Source organism: Oxyura jamaicensis, chromosome 17 (genome assembly GCF_011077185.1).
Source record: "Oxyura jamaicensis isolate SHBP4307 breed ruddy duck chromosome 17, BPBGC_Ojam_1.0, whole genome shotgun sequence".
In the NCBI taxonomy this organism is placed as follows: Eukaryota; Metazoa; Chordata; class Aves; order Anseriformes; family Anatidae; genus Oxyura; species Oxyura jamaicensis.
Window position 1 is genome coordinate 7,541,572 of NC_048909.1, and position 15,277 is coordinate 7,556,848.

A 15,277-nucleotide genomic window follows, 5' to 3' on the forward strand; every position below is an offset into this window, starting at 1 on the left:
AGAACCCCCCAGCCCAAGAGGGAAAACGACTGACACACAGCCATGGCAGCCCGGTGACAGCGTGAGAGAAGCACCTCTGGCACATGTGAGGCACTGCTGCCCCACACTGGGTCACCCTTATACAGCCCATGCTGTGCTGTGTGCAGTCTACGTAGTGGATACATGCCTGACCCAGTAGGGCCAGGAGTAGTGCTTAGGTTTGTGATCATCGCTCTTCCTTTCTGAGACGTTTCTAGGACCCCTTGCCACCACTCCCCAAAACTGCGTAAAGTTTGAAAAACAACTCTAAACTTTACCTCGAGTTTTCTTAAAGCATCGTAGCAGTTTCTAAACTACGTCGTATCATTTTAGTGTTAAAATATTTATATTACCCATAAACAATGGCCTAACTTCCAAAGATACTGAGCAATTATGGTTTTAGTTAACTTATCTGGGGTTATAGACACTCAGAATTTTCAGAAAGAGGGAAGAGACAAAAATGGAAAACCTGGTCATGAAAATTTTGTGTAAGGTTTAGAAAAGTTTTTGTTCAGAATTCGCACCATTATTGCACTGACTTCACTTAGTTTGGACAGTGCAGCCAACATAATCAGGTTCTCATCTGTTTTTAACTGCTTTCATTTACAAGTGCTGGAGTGCATGACAAAAAAATAAAATTAAAAAAATAAAGTGCCTAAATTCTCTAAAACCTGTTTTCTAAGTAAAAGTTTTTAAAATCTTAAAAATTCCACAAATAAATGAGTTATAAATCTTCCATTAAAAAATCCTATCACAATACTTCATAATTCAATGAAACTGAGCATGTCTTTTTTGCTCATTTCAGATGTTCACCTCGACAGGACTCCAGGCAACTGGAGCAGTGACTACAAGAGAAAAGGCACATTGTGTTACCAGGTCACTTGTGAAAGAACTCACCACAAGGATGGGGGACATAATCATCTCATCTAACATTAGGACCCAGCTCAGCAAGGTAGGCTCTCTAGGGAGAGATAAAGGTTCCTACAGGGGGATATTGAGACATGTCCTCTGTCCCCCAAGGAAATTCATCTCCTTTTTACAATGATTGCAAAGGATCCTATGCAAATTATCTGTCAAATCTAGCCAACTGAAGCAGGCATCTAGATGCTGTGAATATCTCCTTCATCACGACATTTATACCCTGTAGGATATCCGCAAGGAAGTGGCAGTTGTTTTAAGTTGCTGAGAGTCTGACCGAATTATAAATAGAAATAAAATTTTGTTGGGAACATTCTCAAGACCTATAGGCTAAAAACTACTTGTTTGTCTGGACTAACTCCCCCAGAAGGGGTGGAGTCACTAAGGAGAAGTCCACTGCCCTATTTGTACCTGGAAGAGTAATATTCTTCTTCTAGCTCGTACAGGTCGATGGAGATCTCATCCCGTAGTGCAATCAACTTCTTGTCACATTCCTCCTGCAAGCTTCTCAGCTGCTGGTTGCGCTGGTTGATAGCTTCATTCACAGAGGGGAAATCATTGAGGATCAAGAACTGCTTCAAGTCAGACACAAGTTTCATCAGGGACTCACCAGCTCGTACCTCGTAGCAGGGAGAAAAATCATGCAGCATTAGTATATTAAAACAGTGCTTCGCTCCAATTCTAAAACAAGGTCTCCCAAGTTGCTCTGGCAGCTCAAGCCCCAGTTAAGATGAAGCTTCCACACTAGGTGAGGATTCTGACAGAAGCTTGTTGCTGACAACCCAGGCTACCAAGCTAGGGAAGGACTTTATGCCACAGCCACCCCAAATACCAAGTTACTCTTTCAGCAGCAGTCCTTGTGAGTGCTATGAAGGCTGCTCTGAATACACTAATGAACCAAACCTCTCCTGAAGGATGCGCTGCCCAATGATTTGAGCGTGAGAGTGCTACTTACAATGTTTGCAGCTCTGACATGCATCTCATAGTTATCTTGTTCACCCTGCGTTGCTCGAGAGACTTGAGTTTCATCCTCAATCTAAGCAAAAAAAAAAAAAAAGCACACAATGCCACCTTCACACACCAAAACCCTGACACGACTGCCACGCTAGAAGGAATTTCGTTTCAGCCCAGCTCAGCGTACACCCGCAACCCCTGGGGCTGCCTTTGGGTCGCCCACTGCCCGCTTCTGTCAGCCTGCCCCATCCCCTCAGTGGCTGCCCTCACTCAGCAGGCCCTTTAGGCTGCCCCAGGGCAGGAGGGGGAACTGAGAGCCACCCACCCTGAGAGGGGACCCTGCTCCCTCAGGGAAAAGGGGCCCCCGGGGGGGGGGGGGAAAGGGGGTTCCTCAGGGGAAAAAGGGGTCTCTCGGGGGGGAAAGGGATCCCTCGGGGCCACCCCCCGGGCTCTCCCCTCTCCCCTCCCACCTTAGCAGTCTTGATGATCTCGGTGAAGTTGTCCATGATGGATTTGACATCGTCCTTGAGGCGCTTGTTGTACGACTGCAGCAGGGTCTCCTTGCTCTGCGGCAGCACCCGCTGCTGCGCCATGACAGAACGTCGCTCCTGCCCCCCCCCCCCCCGTTCCCTCCCCCCTCCCCTCCTCTCGCGAGACTTCGCAGGGCGCAGAAATCCCGCGGCGCGCCCCGCCCTCCCCTCTCCTCCTGCCTCCAAGATGGTGAGCGGCGGCCGGCGCGGGGATGGCGAGGGGGGGGGGTCGCCGTTATCCGCCGCCATCCGCCCGCTGAGGAGGCGCCGCGGGTGCTCGGCAGCTCGAGGGGGGTGTGGAAAGGGCTCGGGATGGGCTTGTGGTGGCGGATGGCGGGCCGCGGGGCCGAGGAGCTGGATGGCGGAGCGGGGCGGCCCGGCTAGGCCGCAGCGTTTCTATGGTCGGAGGAGGCCGCTCCTGGTTGGGGGGGAGCCCCGATAACGTTTTTTAAGCCTTATCAAAAGGTTTTGGGCTTCCGAAGAGCGAGGCTTCTTGCCTGGCTGGATAAATATCTGGTAATAGGTATTTTGGAGGTGGGCTGTAAGCTCTTAAAGTGCACCAAGTAATCTAGGCAAAAAAGAAGAACGTGCTTATTTTCTGTTTGCAGCCGAAGGGAAAGAAGGCCAAGGGTAAGAAGGTGGCACCTGCCCCTGCTGTAGTCAAGAAGCAGGAAGCTAAGAAGGTCGTCAATCCCCTCTTTGAGAAGAGGCCCAAGAACTTTGGCATCGGTGAGTAACGGGATATTTTTTGGCTACTTAAAAAAAAAAAAAGGTTTTTGTTTTTTATAAACTGGCATGTAAATAATACAGAATTGTATTGTAATAAAACTGTAGAGTGGAGGAGGAAATACAGGCAGTTGTTTTACCACCATCAGTGGTACAGCTGTATTTTACTAGATGTTTGAAGGTGTCTATGGATAACTTGCTAGATTTTCCATGCTGCAAAGATGGATTACATCTTTCTGTTGTGGTGAATCTTGTCTTTTTGTATGGGATGCAAAAAGTCGTCTAAGTCAAGTTTATGTAGTACCATTTTTATATGGTGTGCAGATGATGTAAAAAAATACTTGTTATCTGAATGGTTGTGCTGACGTACATAACCACCAAGATCGCTGATGCACTGCTGCTGGTTCCACGCTGCTGCTGTGTGGTCTGGAACAGCTGTGAGCAAAGTCTGTATTTCTAGGACAGGATATCCAGCCTAAGCGCGATCTCACACGTTTTGTGAAATGGCCCCGCTACATCAGACTCCAGCGCCAGAGGTCCATTCTGTACAAGCGCTTGAAGGTGCCTCCTGCAATTAACCAGTTCACTCAGGCTTTGGACCGCCAAACAGGTAAGGGTGTGCCCCACAAAATTCTCTCGACTTGGGGCTTCAGTGGGTTGTGTGTCAGGAAAGAAGCCAAAATAAGACTTGAAAAAGGTAAGCTGCAGCATTGCTGGAAGCACTTTAGGGAGGCTTTAATAATGACTGTGATAATGGGAACAACAAGCTGTCTTATGAATTTGCTGACTAAAATGTTGTGGCTGCTATGTGCTTTGAAAAGGGAGTAGAGAATACCAGAGCTCCTACTTCTGGATGCAAATCCAGAATTGTTGTAATTGTGTTTCCATCAGAGTCTATTATTCCAGCTTGATGTAGAACATGGAGGTTTCTTCAACTGCATCAGAGAAGTTGAGAAATCTTTCTCAGTGCAGGCTTTGAAGGGAAAGTTAACATCCTGCAAGCTGACACTGATATATATGGGGGGAAAAAGGTATTTCAGGGGCTTCTTGCATGAGTGAATAGTCTTTTTCAGGTGTCAGTCTTTGCAAGAAACTTTAAACCTAAACAAGTAACCTCTGTAGATGTTGCCAAACAAATTGTTTGCTTTACTGGGAGAAGTGCACCACCTTTACCTGTAGTTGTGAGTTGCAGGCAGTTCCTCACACAGACAGTAAAGGAACTCCTGTTGCCAATAAGGGTGCACAGAGGTAAATATGGGCTCTGGAGGCACTCTGCTAGCTCTGCCCCGCGTTGTGCACATGATGCTAACTTGCTATCTAAATACACTTGATGACAACCACCAAGATCGCTGATGCACTTGAGTCCTTTGAATGTAATGCCGAAATTTTCAGGTTACACAGCTAACTAGTCTGTGTTCTCTTCCAGCTACGCAGCTTCTGAAGCTGGCGCACAAATACAGGCCAGAAACTAAGCAAGAGAAGAAGCAGAGGCTGCTGGCTCGTGCTGAGCAGAAAGCTGCGGGAAAGGGAGATACTCCCACTAAGAGGCCACCAGTTCTCCGGGCAGGTCAGTGTACACGAACTTGCCTGTCTGCATATGTGGGAATGGGGTGCCTTCTCCAGCCATACAGAATTGGACATGCTATGGCAATGATGTGTGAATTTCTTCACCTGAACTCAAAGTGAAGAGCAAAATAGACAAGCTTTTTAACCCTGAGCTTTAGCAAATTGTCCATGGAACAGCTTCTCTGTGGTACTGAAAGGATGCGGAAGTGTTCACAATTTTCATAATGGTGTGCTATGGAAACAGCAGGTTGTATGAAGCTTATGTGAAAGCTCTGAAAAAAGACTGACCTAAAACAAATGTTTCTGACATGTTTTTCAGGTGTTAACACTGTCACAACTCTGGTAGAAAACAAGAAGGCACAGCTTGTAGTGATTGCCCATGATGTGGACCCCATTGAGGTAAGCATCCTCAGCAGTACAAGGTAGAGCCTGCCTGTGTAATTTAAGCTGAGGTCAGAACTGGATTTGTGGTGAGAGTGCATTTTGAGACAAACATATTTTGTGTTAAAACACATCAAAACTTAAGACAGCTGGAGTGCTTATGCACATTCTTAGTTGTCATGTTATTAAGCTGAGGCTTGGCCCTTGCAATGATGTATGAATTTCTTCACCTGAATCTTTGCTGAAGAGCAAAACCGAGCTTTTTAACACTGAGCAATTGCCACAGCCCAGGCCAACTGAGAGGATAAAAAGCTGTTCCCCCTCAGTGATAAAGCACTCTGTCTCTTTTCAGCTGGTGGTCTTCTTGCCAGCTCTGTGCCGCAAGATGGGAGTGCCATACTGCATAATCAAGAGCAAGGCCAGACTGGGGCGACTGGTGCACAGGAAAACTTGTACCTGTGTTGCTTTCACCCAAGTTAACCCGTAAGTATTCTGTGTGCTGACTTGCTGCACTGTAGTGGAGAAAAACTGCCCATAAGCACAGACTATAGGGCAGACAGATATCAAACTTGAGCTTCTCTAGTTTAAAGAAGAAAAACTGAAAAACAGCTTACACGAACTACCTCTCTAATGTAGAGGACACTTGTACGTAGCAGTCTGTCAGATCCTGCAGCTATACATTACTTTGGTTTGCTAAAATGGATGGCTTACTCTTAACTGAAATCTGTAAATAGAATTACCATCTAAGCATTGAGAGTTCTTACAGCTTTGATGGTTTGAGTGATTAACCTTTTGTAAATGATGATGTGCTTAACCTGAAAAATGTTGGTATTCTGAGACAAAAGACTTGAGAGGATGTTAAATTGATGCTGCATAGGAATTTAACCTGTCACCAACAGGGAGGATAAGGGAGCCCTTGCAAAGCTGGTTGAGGCTGTCAAGACCAACTACAATGACAGATACGATGAGGTAAGATTCCCTGTTGCTGGCCTTGTCTTTCAGTTCATACTGTTAACATCCCCAGCAGCTTCCCAGTGAAATGCAAATCACTGTTTCTGAGTGAGATCAGCATAAAGCCTGTTGGGTGTGTTGTATCTAGATTTTTTTATGATGTATCTAGATTCCCACTTGAGGGTGGGGTAGAAGGCGAACACTGTCACCAAGTTAAAAGCAAATGCAACTAACACAGGGTGAGGAGTATTGAGAGGTCAACAACTTCAGCTAGACTCAATTCCATTCCTGAAGCCCAGAAGTTAAGTGATGGTGGGGAAAAACTTTTAAACTGTCACATCTCGTGCTGCCCCATGGTGTAGTTCACTGCTTTATATTTGTAAGAGTCCCTAATCATGGGAGCTCTTCCCCTTGTGCATAAAGGAGTGGGATGGAGCAAGTCAGTTGAGTGATGAAGTATGAGATTGTATGAGGTACTAACTTGTTTTCCCTTCTTTCCAGATCCGTCGTCACTGGGGTGGTAATGTCTTGGGTCCAAAGTCAGTGGCTCGCATTGCCAAGCTTGAAAAAGCAAAGGCCAAAGAACTGGCTACTAAGCTGGGCTGAAGATGTACTGGACTGCTACCATGGTTTCTGTACATAAAAAGAATAAACCCCCAGACAAAGTTTTGGTGGTCTCTATTAATGAGAGGGTTTGAGACAGTGGGTTGCACATGATCACTGCCTGACTTCTCCATTTGCCTTCAAGCAGATGATTGAATGCCACTGCACAGAGTGGCATGGAGCAGGTTATTTGCTTAGAACTGCCCTTAACTGTCCCCTGTGGTAATTCCTCTCCTTTAAAAATGTGTATCAACAACCCTTCTGGTCCATGTGCTGTGGTGATCAGAAAAATTAAATGGGCTGGGCTAGTTCTGGCTTAAGCCTAGCTTAATTATGTAAATATCTGAGTTGGAAATAGATCTAGATCATCATTACTGCCTAGACGGGGTTACTGTATGGATTTTGTAAAGGCATGTTTATGCTGGGAGTTACAGCACTCTACCAGGCCAAGCAGATTATTAAGACCTCTAGGAGGTCTGTAATGCCTCTTGCAGTGCAACACTGGTCAGTGAAGGCGTGCCGAAGTGGTGGGGGCAAGCATCTGAACAAACTTGTCTTTCTGTTCTTTCCTGACTGACCTGGTTCTGTGGCTTTCTTGGAGCTTACCGAGCTTGGCAAGGCTCCAGCCCAATCTGAGGGAGCTTCTTGTTATTTCTGCTAGCTCTCATGTTCTTGTTGCTGTTAAGATGTAAGATACACAATGCACGTCAAAAGAGAAACACCTGTAGGCCCTTTTATTTATACTGATGCAGCTGCAGTGCATCAGTCCTGACTTCACCCATGACTACTCAATGCAAAGAAAGCATAAGTTACAAACAAATTATAAAATCCCTGGCCATCATTTGTTTGCACGGAATGTGGCAAATATGGCAGTGGAGAAGAAAGTTTAGTAGCTTGTGACCAACCACTGCCAGACCCCCATAGAAAAATAAATCCTTGAGATTTCTAGAACACAGATTCAAGCAGGAGACTCAACAGCCACTTCCAAGTCTGAAGTTCAATGCTTCTGAACTGCAGCCAGGATCAAGCTGGTAGGAGCACAGAATTTGCATCAGCTGCTTAAAGGCTCTTTGCAGCTCAATAACTGCACAAACTTACTGAACACGGTGTCCTGAGACTGGCTTCTTCAGGACTGATCAGGCTGCAGTCTTTTGTAAAAGTCTGGTTTTGACTGTGGTAGAGGAGTAGCAGTTAGCCCTTCCCCTCAGAGAGCTATTTTTTGTATAAATTTTCTGTACCACAAGAATGAAGTTGCAGCGCATAAGCCATACCTGTGACAAAATAAAAAAGCACATTATTTTTAAGATTGATGACACCTCCCTAAAAGTCATCTGCAGTTCAATAAAGGGCAGTTACTTCAAACCCCCTTGCAAATACTACTTAGGTTAAAACTAGGTCTGCAGCTGAAGGGCTCACCCAGTTTCACTGATGCAGAAGCAAGAACACCAAACAAAAATTACTCCCTTGCTTTCAACAGAGACCAGTTGAAAGCTTTACATTAAAAAAAAAAAAAGGGTCAAACTGCTGGCTGAGCAACTTACCAAGTAACGATGTACTGCATGTGCTCGTTTCTTAGGCTCACTCTTGTCTGGCCTCCAATGGGTCCCCCTGGGACTGTGCTTTCTGTAGGTGTAACAGCGCACAGGTCAGATCTTTAGTCTGTGTGGTGTAGAACAGCCCTTGCTGTGAGCAACTCAGAGCGGTAAGTCAACGGATACCCTACTTCCTCCAGCCCTGGTGTTCCCAAGGTCCCAGCAAAGCCCGAGGTGATAGGCACTCTGCCCCAGAGCATGTCGCTGATGTCTCAGGGCATCAGCCACCACCTCCCCTCAACTGGGGCCTGAGACCGCTTCTCTTCGGAGCGTGCTACTGCTCACCTGTGATGGCTGGCTACCTACCGCCTTCAAAACTGAACTAGAAAGGTGCAGTACCTCTGGAAATGTCTCAGGGAAATATCTAACTGAACTGAAAAGGGAGAGTCTGGTGTAAATTGGACACGGGGTTGGGTTCCTCTGTGACTTACTGAAATCTGCATCAATAAAGATGGGCTCAGCGCCAGTCACTTTTGCCATAGCCTCCAGGTCACGATAATGCCAGCGGTTCTTCTCAATGTTATTTTCAGGCACAAAAGGTTTCCGGGTTTCTGATAACCTCACTACCCCAGTGAGATCAATTTCATCTTCAATCTGAAGAAAAGTGCAGGGGAGAAAAAAAAATCTTTCAAGATTTATTTCACGTTTCAGCATGCTAGGTCCTGGTAGAAATGTCACTTTTCTGGTGACTGGGGTCTGGTCATAAATAAGAAGGTTGTGCTATACAGTGGGGAGTGGAAGGTGTCATGCAAGACTTCCCTGCATCCCTCTTACCTGTCCCTTCAGCCTGGTCTCTGGCTTCAACTTCTTTTTGGGCACGAATCCTCGGTTGACTAAAATTGTGACCCTAGAGTTACACGGACAGGACAAATGCACCTCATGAATTAAAGCAAATTCATTCTTGCTGCTGTCTACAACTAAGTACCAAAGAAGGAAACATCTGAGTGCGTATTCTAAGGGAATTTAAATACAATTTGGAATCGAGCCTCAAGCACCTAACAGACTGAGGACATGCCTTTTAAGGGAGAGGGAGAACTTTATATAAATCCAATCATTATCATCATTCTCTGCAACTACCTGAAAGGACACTGCAGTGAGGAGGGTGTCGGTCTTTTCTCAGGTGCCAAGTGATAAGGCACAAGAAAAGTCTCAAATTGCACCAGGGGAAGTTTAGAGTGGATATTAGGAAGAATTTCTTCATGGAGAGGGTGATGGAGCATTGGAACAGGCTGCCCAGGGGAGTGATGGAGTCCCCATCCCCAGAGGTACTTAAGAAAGGTAATGATTCTACAATTCAGCTTTTCAAAACAGAAATGAGTTGTTCATAAAAAACATCACTTAACTTACCCTAGTTCTGTGCAGTAGAAAGGAGTAATGACATTTGCTCCATTTTCTGGGTGGGATGTCAGCTGCCTGGCTTCTCTGGCTTCTCGCTCAGGGTCCACAAGTGATCGTGGCAAAATATAGAGCTCCTTGGAGTGGTCAAAATGCCCTCGGACCTTTACAGGCCTGTACTCTAATTCCTTCAACTCCATAGGGCTGCACAGAACAAGATAAAAACAAAATCACAGCTGTGATAGGCAAAGCACATTTGGGGATTTTATTGTGTGATTTGCCTTTTACCCCTAGGACCAGCTGCCAAGTAGAAAGAGAAGACAGACGCCTCATGGAATAAGCAGCTATTTTATTACTTTCACAGTGAATCAAATCAAGATGATCATGAGTATCCAAAGAGCAGTTCTCTTCCATGGGATCTGTAACCCAGTATCACTTCAATGACACACACAGCTGATCAGCAGGTGGATACACTGCATGTACATCAACAGCGAGAGCTTCTTTCCCATCCCAGGCCATGAAATTGAACAACTGAACTATTTTGACTGTTATGCCATGTGGCCAAGTGACCCAAAAATTCTCTCATGCCTAACATAACTGCTCCACCCATGGGGAAGGGCTTGCTTTTGATCTAAGAATCCTTCCTACAGGATTAATCCCTCCTCTGGGACATCACAGGCACCAGCTACCAAGCCCTCCTTCTTCAGCCTGAATTACATTCCACATTCTCCCAGTGATTCTACCTTTTAGCATGGCTTTAGAGTACCCCAAAAGGAAAAATTCACTTACTCTGTTATCTAAAATAAGAGAATGAACATCTTGCCTGTCTTTCTCATTTGCTTGCACATCCCGATTCCCACTGCATTCCTTCGTTTTCATGCAGTTTAGTTTAGCATGAACCCATCAGTGCAGAGACCATATCTGATACCCCCAGCATGCTGTCAGTGCTTGGTAGATAATAAACTATCTTGGCTTCCTTACTCTAATGTCAGAGGGATGGGCTCTGATGAAATTCTTGATGCCAGCTGTGCAATCAAATCTAATTTCCATTTTCGCCGCTGAACCTGAAAGCACACAAAACCAAAAGTAACTCCTATTGGCAGAACAGAGCAATGTAATGACCCCAGCAAGCTTTCAAATCTGTTTCTTTATCATAAGTTTCTCCTCAGACCCGACCTGAAACAGGATAATTTGTGATATGAAAATGGAGGCTACAATCTTCATTTGGGGGAAATATTTATACTGGAAGTGTGAAAAACATAAATCTCTCTTTTAAGGACTTGCATTAACCTCACTCGTAGACACTCGGAAAACAGAAAAGTAAAATATCAGCAAATCTTTACCCTGCCTATGGTTTGAGCTGGATTAAAGAGTCAAAGATGGAAAACCCTGACAGCCCTAAAGTGCTTTTATCTTGAAAAAAAAATGTTTATTTGTACCTGCCACGTGCCAAGACAGAATGTAGTCAGAGGCACAAGGAAAAGGCCCCATTTGAGTATGATGTCCTCTCCAGATGCATCAGCAGCTGTTGTAGAACTACGAGGCCTGGTGAACCTCAAGCAAACATCTGAAGAAAGCCAGAATGAGGAATTAGACGTGTACAGGAGGAGAGATACTAAATTCCTGAGGAAATGTCACCTCTTGGTATAAGGCTGAAAAATGACAGTCCCAAACAAATCCCTCCTTACCTTTAGTTTGCCGAATCCGACCAGAACCCGCTTTAGTTAGAGTATATCCAAAAAATGTTCTTCTGATCAAGCAATTTGATACCTACATGAAATAAAAAAGATCCATTGTTGCATTTCTACTTCGGAAAAGTTACATCTAGATGATACCAGCTGTCCCAATGACGGCACGGGGATTTGGTTTGCTATTTGAGCAACAGCCAGTGAAACACTAAAGGTTGGGCTACAAGTTAAAAAGAAAGACAAAAAAGTATTTCAGTAACAGAGCAAAATAAAATACGACGGGGTCTGTACAGCACCGAGCACCGCCGGGGCCGGGCCTCGCCTTGCCTGGTGCGGCTCCTCTCGGGGCCCCCGGGCTCCCCTCAGAGACCCCCCGGCTCCCCTCAGCACCCTCCTGGGCCCTCCCGGTTCCTCTCGGCACCCACCCGGCTCCCCTCAACAACCCTCGCGGACCCCCCCCCGGCGCCCCGCGCCCCCCGCCGCCCGCCCCCCGCCCCCCCCCGCCCCCCCCCCCCCCATCTCCCCCATCTCCCACCGGTGCCCGCCGCTCCCCCAGCAGCCGCCGCCCGGCTCTCAGCAGCCCCCCTCCCGCCGCCATGGCGGCACCGCCTCCGGCCCGGCTCGTCCTCGTTCCCCCCCCCTCCGCTCTCTGATGGGAGCCGCCTTCTTCCCCGGCTCGGCCGGCCCCGGAAGAGAGGCGGGCTCCTGCTTGGCAGCGCCTCTCTGTGGCGGCGCGGCCATGGCGGAGGTGCCGGAGGAGGTGCGGCTGTTCCTGAAGCAGCATCCGCTGCTCGGCGTGGCCGAGCCGGGCAAGGTGGGCCGGGCAGGGCCCCGAGGGGCTGCGGGGGAGGCCTCGGGAGGGCTGTGAGGAGGAGAAGGGGGTCGTGAGGGGGCAGCAGGGCGGGTGAGGAGCCCGGAGCCTGGCTGCGGCCTCAAGGAGCCCCCGGGCCTTCAGGGGTTTGTGCTGCGGGCAGAGATGAGGGCAGGGGGCGAGGACGCGGCAAGAGATGGAGTTTTCTCCTCTCCCCAGCCCTGCGGATGCTGCCCTGACCAGCCCCTGCTTTCCGCCAGGTGAGGTGCAGGCTGACCGGCCACGAGCTGCCGTGCCGGCTGGCGGAGCTGCAGGCGTACACCGAGGGCAAGAAGTACCAGCGGCTGGCGAGGACCGCCCGGGAGTTTGACTATGAGAAGTTTGAGCCCCACATAGTGCCCAGCACAAAGAACCTGTGCGTATTCTTCTTCTGGTGTGTTACGCATCACGCTTTGATCAATCTCAGACCAAGTGGCTGAGCTTTAGGAAGTTCTTGAGCATTTATAATTTTGGGGAACCTGGGAAAATCTTTTTAAAGTATTCCTTCCTTCGTTCCTTGCCTCTTTCTCTCAGGCATCAGCTGTTCTGCAAGCTCACCCTCAGACACATCAACAAGTTTCCAGAGCACGTGCTCCGTCATGTCCAAGGGAAGCGCTATCAGAAGGCCCTGAGAGCATGTAAGTAGGCTGACTGCACCTTCAGAAAAGCTACTTGTTTCCTTGACCTGTTAAAATTCCAGTATCTTTCTGTGAAGAGAGGGTGTAAATTTTCTCTAGATTGACAGTAATTTACTGCAGGCGCTCCTCAGCTGGGAAGGAAGAGCCCAGCTGTAGGGAGCAGTTGGCATCTTTACCAATACTTTGAAACATCTATACTTGAAAGGTAAAGTGAGTGGTTCAAAAGATTCCCCCAGTGGGGGTGCACATGTCCAGCAGAGACTGCGTTAACATCTTTCCCATCTTTAGTGCTCCATGGTATCATCACTATCAATTGTATGAATGTGTCTTAGAGCTGGAGCTTAACATACTTTTGAGTTGTTTTTAATATAAAGTGGAGCTGGAAATAATCAGGACACAGGTGGCTGGGTAGCCTTGCTAAGTGCTGCTCAATTCCCCCGCACCGTTAGATGAGGAGTGCCAGAAGAAAGGGGTGGAATATGTCCCAGCCTGCTTGCGACAGAAGCAGCAACGGAGGCAGCGCTCTGACGACCAAACAAACGGGAGCAGGCAGCCTCAGAGAGAGGAAGAACTCTGGGAACCAAAGTCTCCCGGGACAGATGAGGACGGAGAGGAGACGGATGACAGCATGAGTGATCTGTACCCACGTGAGTAAGAACACCGGTACTACCCATGTCCTAAAGGGAGCTTCCCAGCTCATCTTCTCACACCTTTATTCTGCTCCTGTCTGCTAGAGATGTGACTTTCATCCAGTTTGGGGGTCTTGGATTTGGGAAAAGCTTGCTGCCACTGAACGTGAAATAGTGGTTCTCACAAAGTAATACCAGCGTTGGGTCACGTAAGGTGTGAGGGGAGGGATATAAGATCTGCTGGGCTTTGCTTTAGGTCTCTTTGCTTGCTGTGTTTCTCAGCAAGGCTCCTGCAGCCTGGCAGGAGTTGGTAAGGATGTCCCACTGATTTATGGCTGGAAGATGCTGCCTTGCCATAGGAGAGCAGAGACCCCAAAACTGCCTGTGTGGCCCAGTTTCAAGAACTGGGCTAGTGAGAGCTCTAATCTCATTCCTAATAGAACATCAGGGTGTTTATTTCTGAAGTATTTCAGCAGTGACACGCAAACAACAGGGGCTAATCCTAGGAAGCTGGAATCAGCTTGGCAAATCACCTTTGAGATGTGCTGAAAGCTAGTAGGCAGAGCCTACCTGTACAAGGAACTGATCCCAAGCTAAATCTTTGTATTTAAGCTGAGCTCTTCACTGAAAAAAGCCCAGCAGCTCCACAAAACGCAGAGGCCAGCGATGACTTTGCAATAGACAGCGAAGAAGATGAGGCCAAGCTGACTGGGGAGAACGGTGTTGTGAACGGTGAGGATGGTGGAAGAACAGACGTGAACAGAGCAGCTGGCAAGAGGGGAAAGGTGGGAGTCACTTTGCTGCATGCCACAGATGGGGAGCGTGAACAGGCATTCTGTCCTGTAGGTGTCTGTCTGAGCTATTCCTGTCTAAGAACCAGCAGAAGGTGTAAAGCTAGTTGGGAGAATACTTTCCCCGAGTGCCAGCCACTGGCTTGCGTTCTGAGGTGTGAATTACTAGCAGGAAATGTTTATCCTGCCTCTCTGAGTAGGGATGTCACTGCCTGCATAAATAGCTCATCTGTGATTGAATCCTGCTGCACAGTCGTAACAGGGAAACTGAAGTGGGTCCTGTAATCTTCCTTTCCACACACACGCTATCTAAACGCTTCTGACATCACAGGGTCCACATTTCAGAACTTTTTCTGCCTCCTGTGAGGAGGTGGCCACATCTTGCCTTGGGGTGTGCTAACAGGGGGGCATACCCTGATCCTTCTGTGTGAGAAGCAGAAAGAAGTCACGTAAAGGTGGATAAAGGCTGAGGGAAGCCTGAGAGAGGTGCTGGAGCCCTTGTAATGGTATTAAGCTGGGAAGCCCAGCCTGGGGGAAGAATGAGCTCATTTTTGTGGGGAGACTGTCACTTTGAGTTGTTTGCCTGTCAGGGATGCTAACTTGCAGAATAGGGCCAGAAACCATCCTGGCTAGCCCTGTGTCCCCAGTGACTTGGACTGTGCTTGTTCAAGGAGCACACTTGATTTCTCTTTAATCTATCTTGTGGGGGTTTAACATTCAGAAAAAGCTGATCAATTTCTTCTCTCTACAGAAACAGTCAGGCCCTTCAAGGAAAAAGTTCAAGCGTTGTCATCAGAAACCCAAAAACTTCAGGAAAGCAACCAATGGCAAATAAACTTTAATGATAAAAAACGTGGCTTGAAACCTCTTGTGTAACAATTCCAGAGGGTGCAGAAGACTGAAGTGTTTGCCCTTACACCTTGCTGCCCATTCCAGTTAACCAATACAGCAGGGGGAAAAGAGTGGGGTGGAATTAAATTATATTCTAACAGTCTCTAGCCATCCCCTGGTACCAAACCAAGAATGGTTACTACAGTGAAGTACAAGCAGCCCACTGCTTGGACCTCTTTATGAGAAAAGAGCTTCCGTTAGGTGGGAGAAGAGCAT

At 47.5% G+C, this 15,277-nt stretch overlaps 3 protein-coding genes and 4 non-coding genes across 7 annotated transcripts; 6 read left to right on the forward strand and 1 right to left on the reverse strand.

Moving 5' to 3' along the window:
- Positions 1–2,366: 2,366 nt before the first annotated feature.
- RPL7A (ribosomal protein L7a) lies at positions 2,367–6,713 on the forward strand. The gene is made up of 8 exons (XM_035341901.1): positions 2,367–2,610; positions 3,029–3,149; positions 3,607–3,756; positions 4,573–4,713; positions 5,032–5,111; positions 5,446–5,576; positions 5,993–6,062; positions 6,546–6,713. The coding sequence occupies exons 1-8, from the start codon at positions 2,374–2,376 to the stop codon at positions 6,648–6,650; spliced, it is 1,035 nt and encodes a 344-aa protein (XP_035197792.1). The 5' UTR covers positions 2,367–2,373; the 3' UTR covers positions 6,651–6,713.
- LOC118175645 lies at positions 3,466–3,540 on the forward strand. Its single transcript, XR_004755056.1, has one exon. It is a non-coding gene; the product is annotated as a small nucleolar RNA SNORD24 (small nucleolar RNA).
- On the forward strand, positions 4,441–4,503 carry LOC118175646. Its single transcript, XR_004755057.1, has one exon. It is a non-coding gene; the product is annotated as a small nucleolar RNA SNORD24 (small nucleolar RNA).
- On the forward strand, positions 4,792–4,868 carry LOC118175644. Its single transcript, XR_004755055.1, has one exon. It is a non-coding gene; the product is annotated as a small nucleolar RNA SNORD36 (small nucleolar RNA).
- On the forward strand, positions 5,298–5,371 carry LOC118175643. Its single transcript, XR_004755054.1, has one exon. It is a non-coding gene; the product is annotated as a small nucleolar RNA SNORD36 (small nucleolar RNA).
- A 637-nt stretch (positions 6,714–7,350) lies between the features above and the next one.
- LOC118175548 (surfeit locus protein 1) lies at positions 7,351–11,876 on the reverse strand. Its single transcript, XM_035341900.1, has 9 exons — positions 11,798–11,876; positions 11,263–11,344; positions 11,014–11,141; positions 10,556–10,638; positions 9,587–9,778; positions 9,014–9,086; positions 8,671–8,833; positions 8,189–8,270; positions 7,351–7,918 (listed from the first exon to the last, which is right to left on the reverse strand). Exons 1-9 carry the CDS (start codon positions 11,858–11,860, stop codon positions 7,852–7,854), a joined length of 933 nt encoding a protein of 310 aa, XP_035197791.1. The 5' UTR covers positions 11,861–11,876; the 3' UTR covers positions 7,351–7,851.
- A 29-nt stretch (positions 11,877–11,905) lies between these two features.
- SURF2 (surfeit 2) lies at positions 11,906–15,022 on the forward strand. Its single transcript, XM_035341902.1, has 6 exons — positions 11,906–12,076; positions 12,334–12,488; positions 12,647–12,750; positions 13,200–13,397; positions 13,992–14,164; positions 14,922–15,022. The coding sequence occupies exons 1-6, from the start codon at positions 11,915–11,917 to the stop codon at positions 15,003–15,005; spliced, it is 876 nt and encodes a 291-aa protein (XP_035197793.1). The 5' UTR covers positions 11,906–11,914; the 3' UTR covers positions 15,006–15,022.
- Positions 15,023–15,277: the final 255 nt, after the last annotated feature.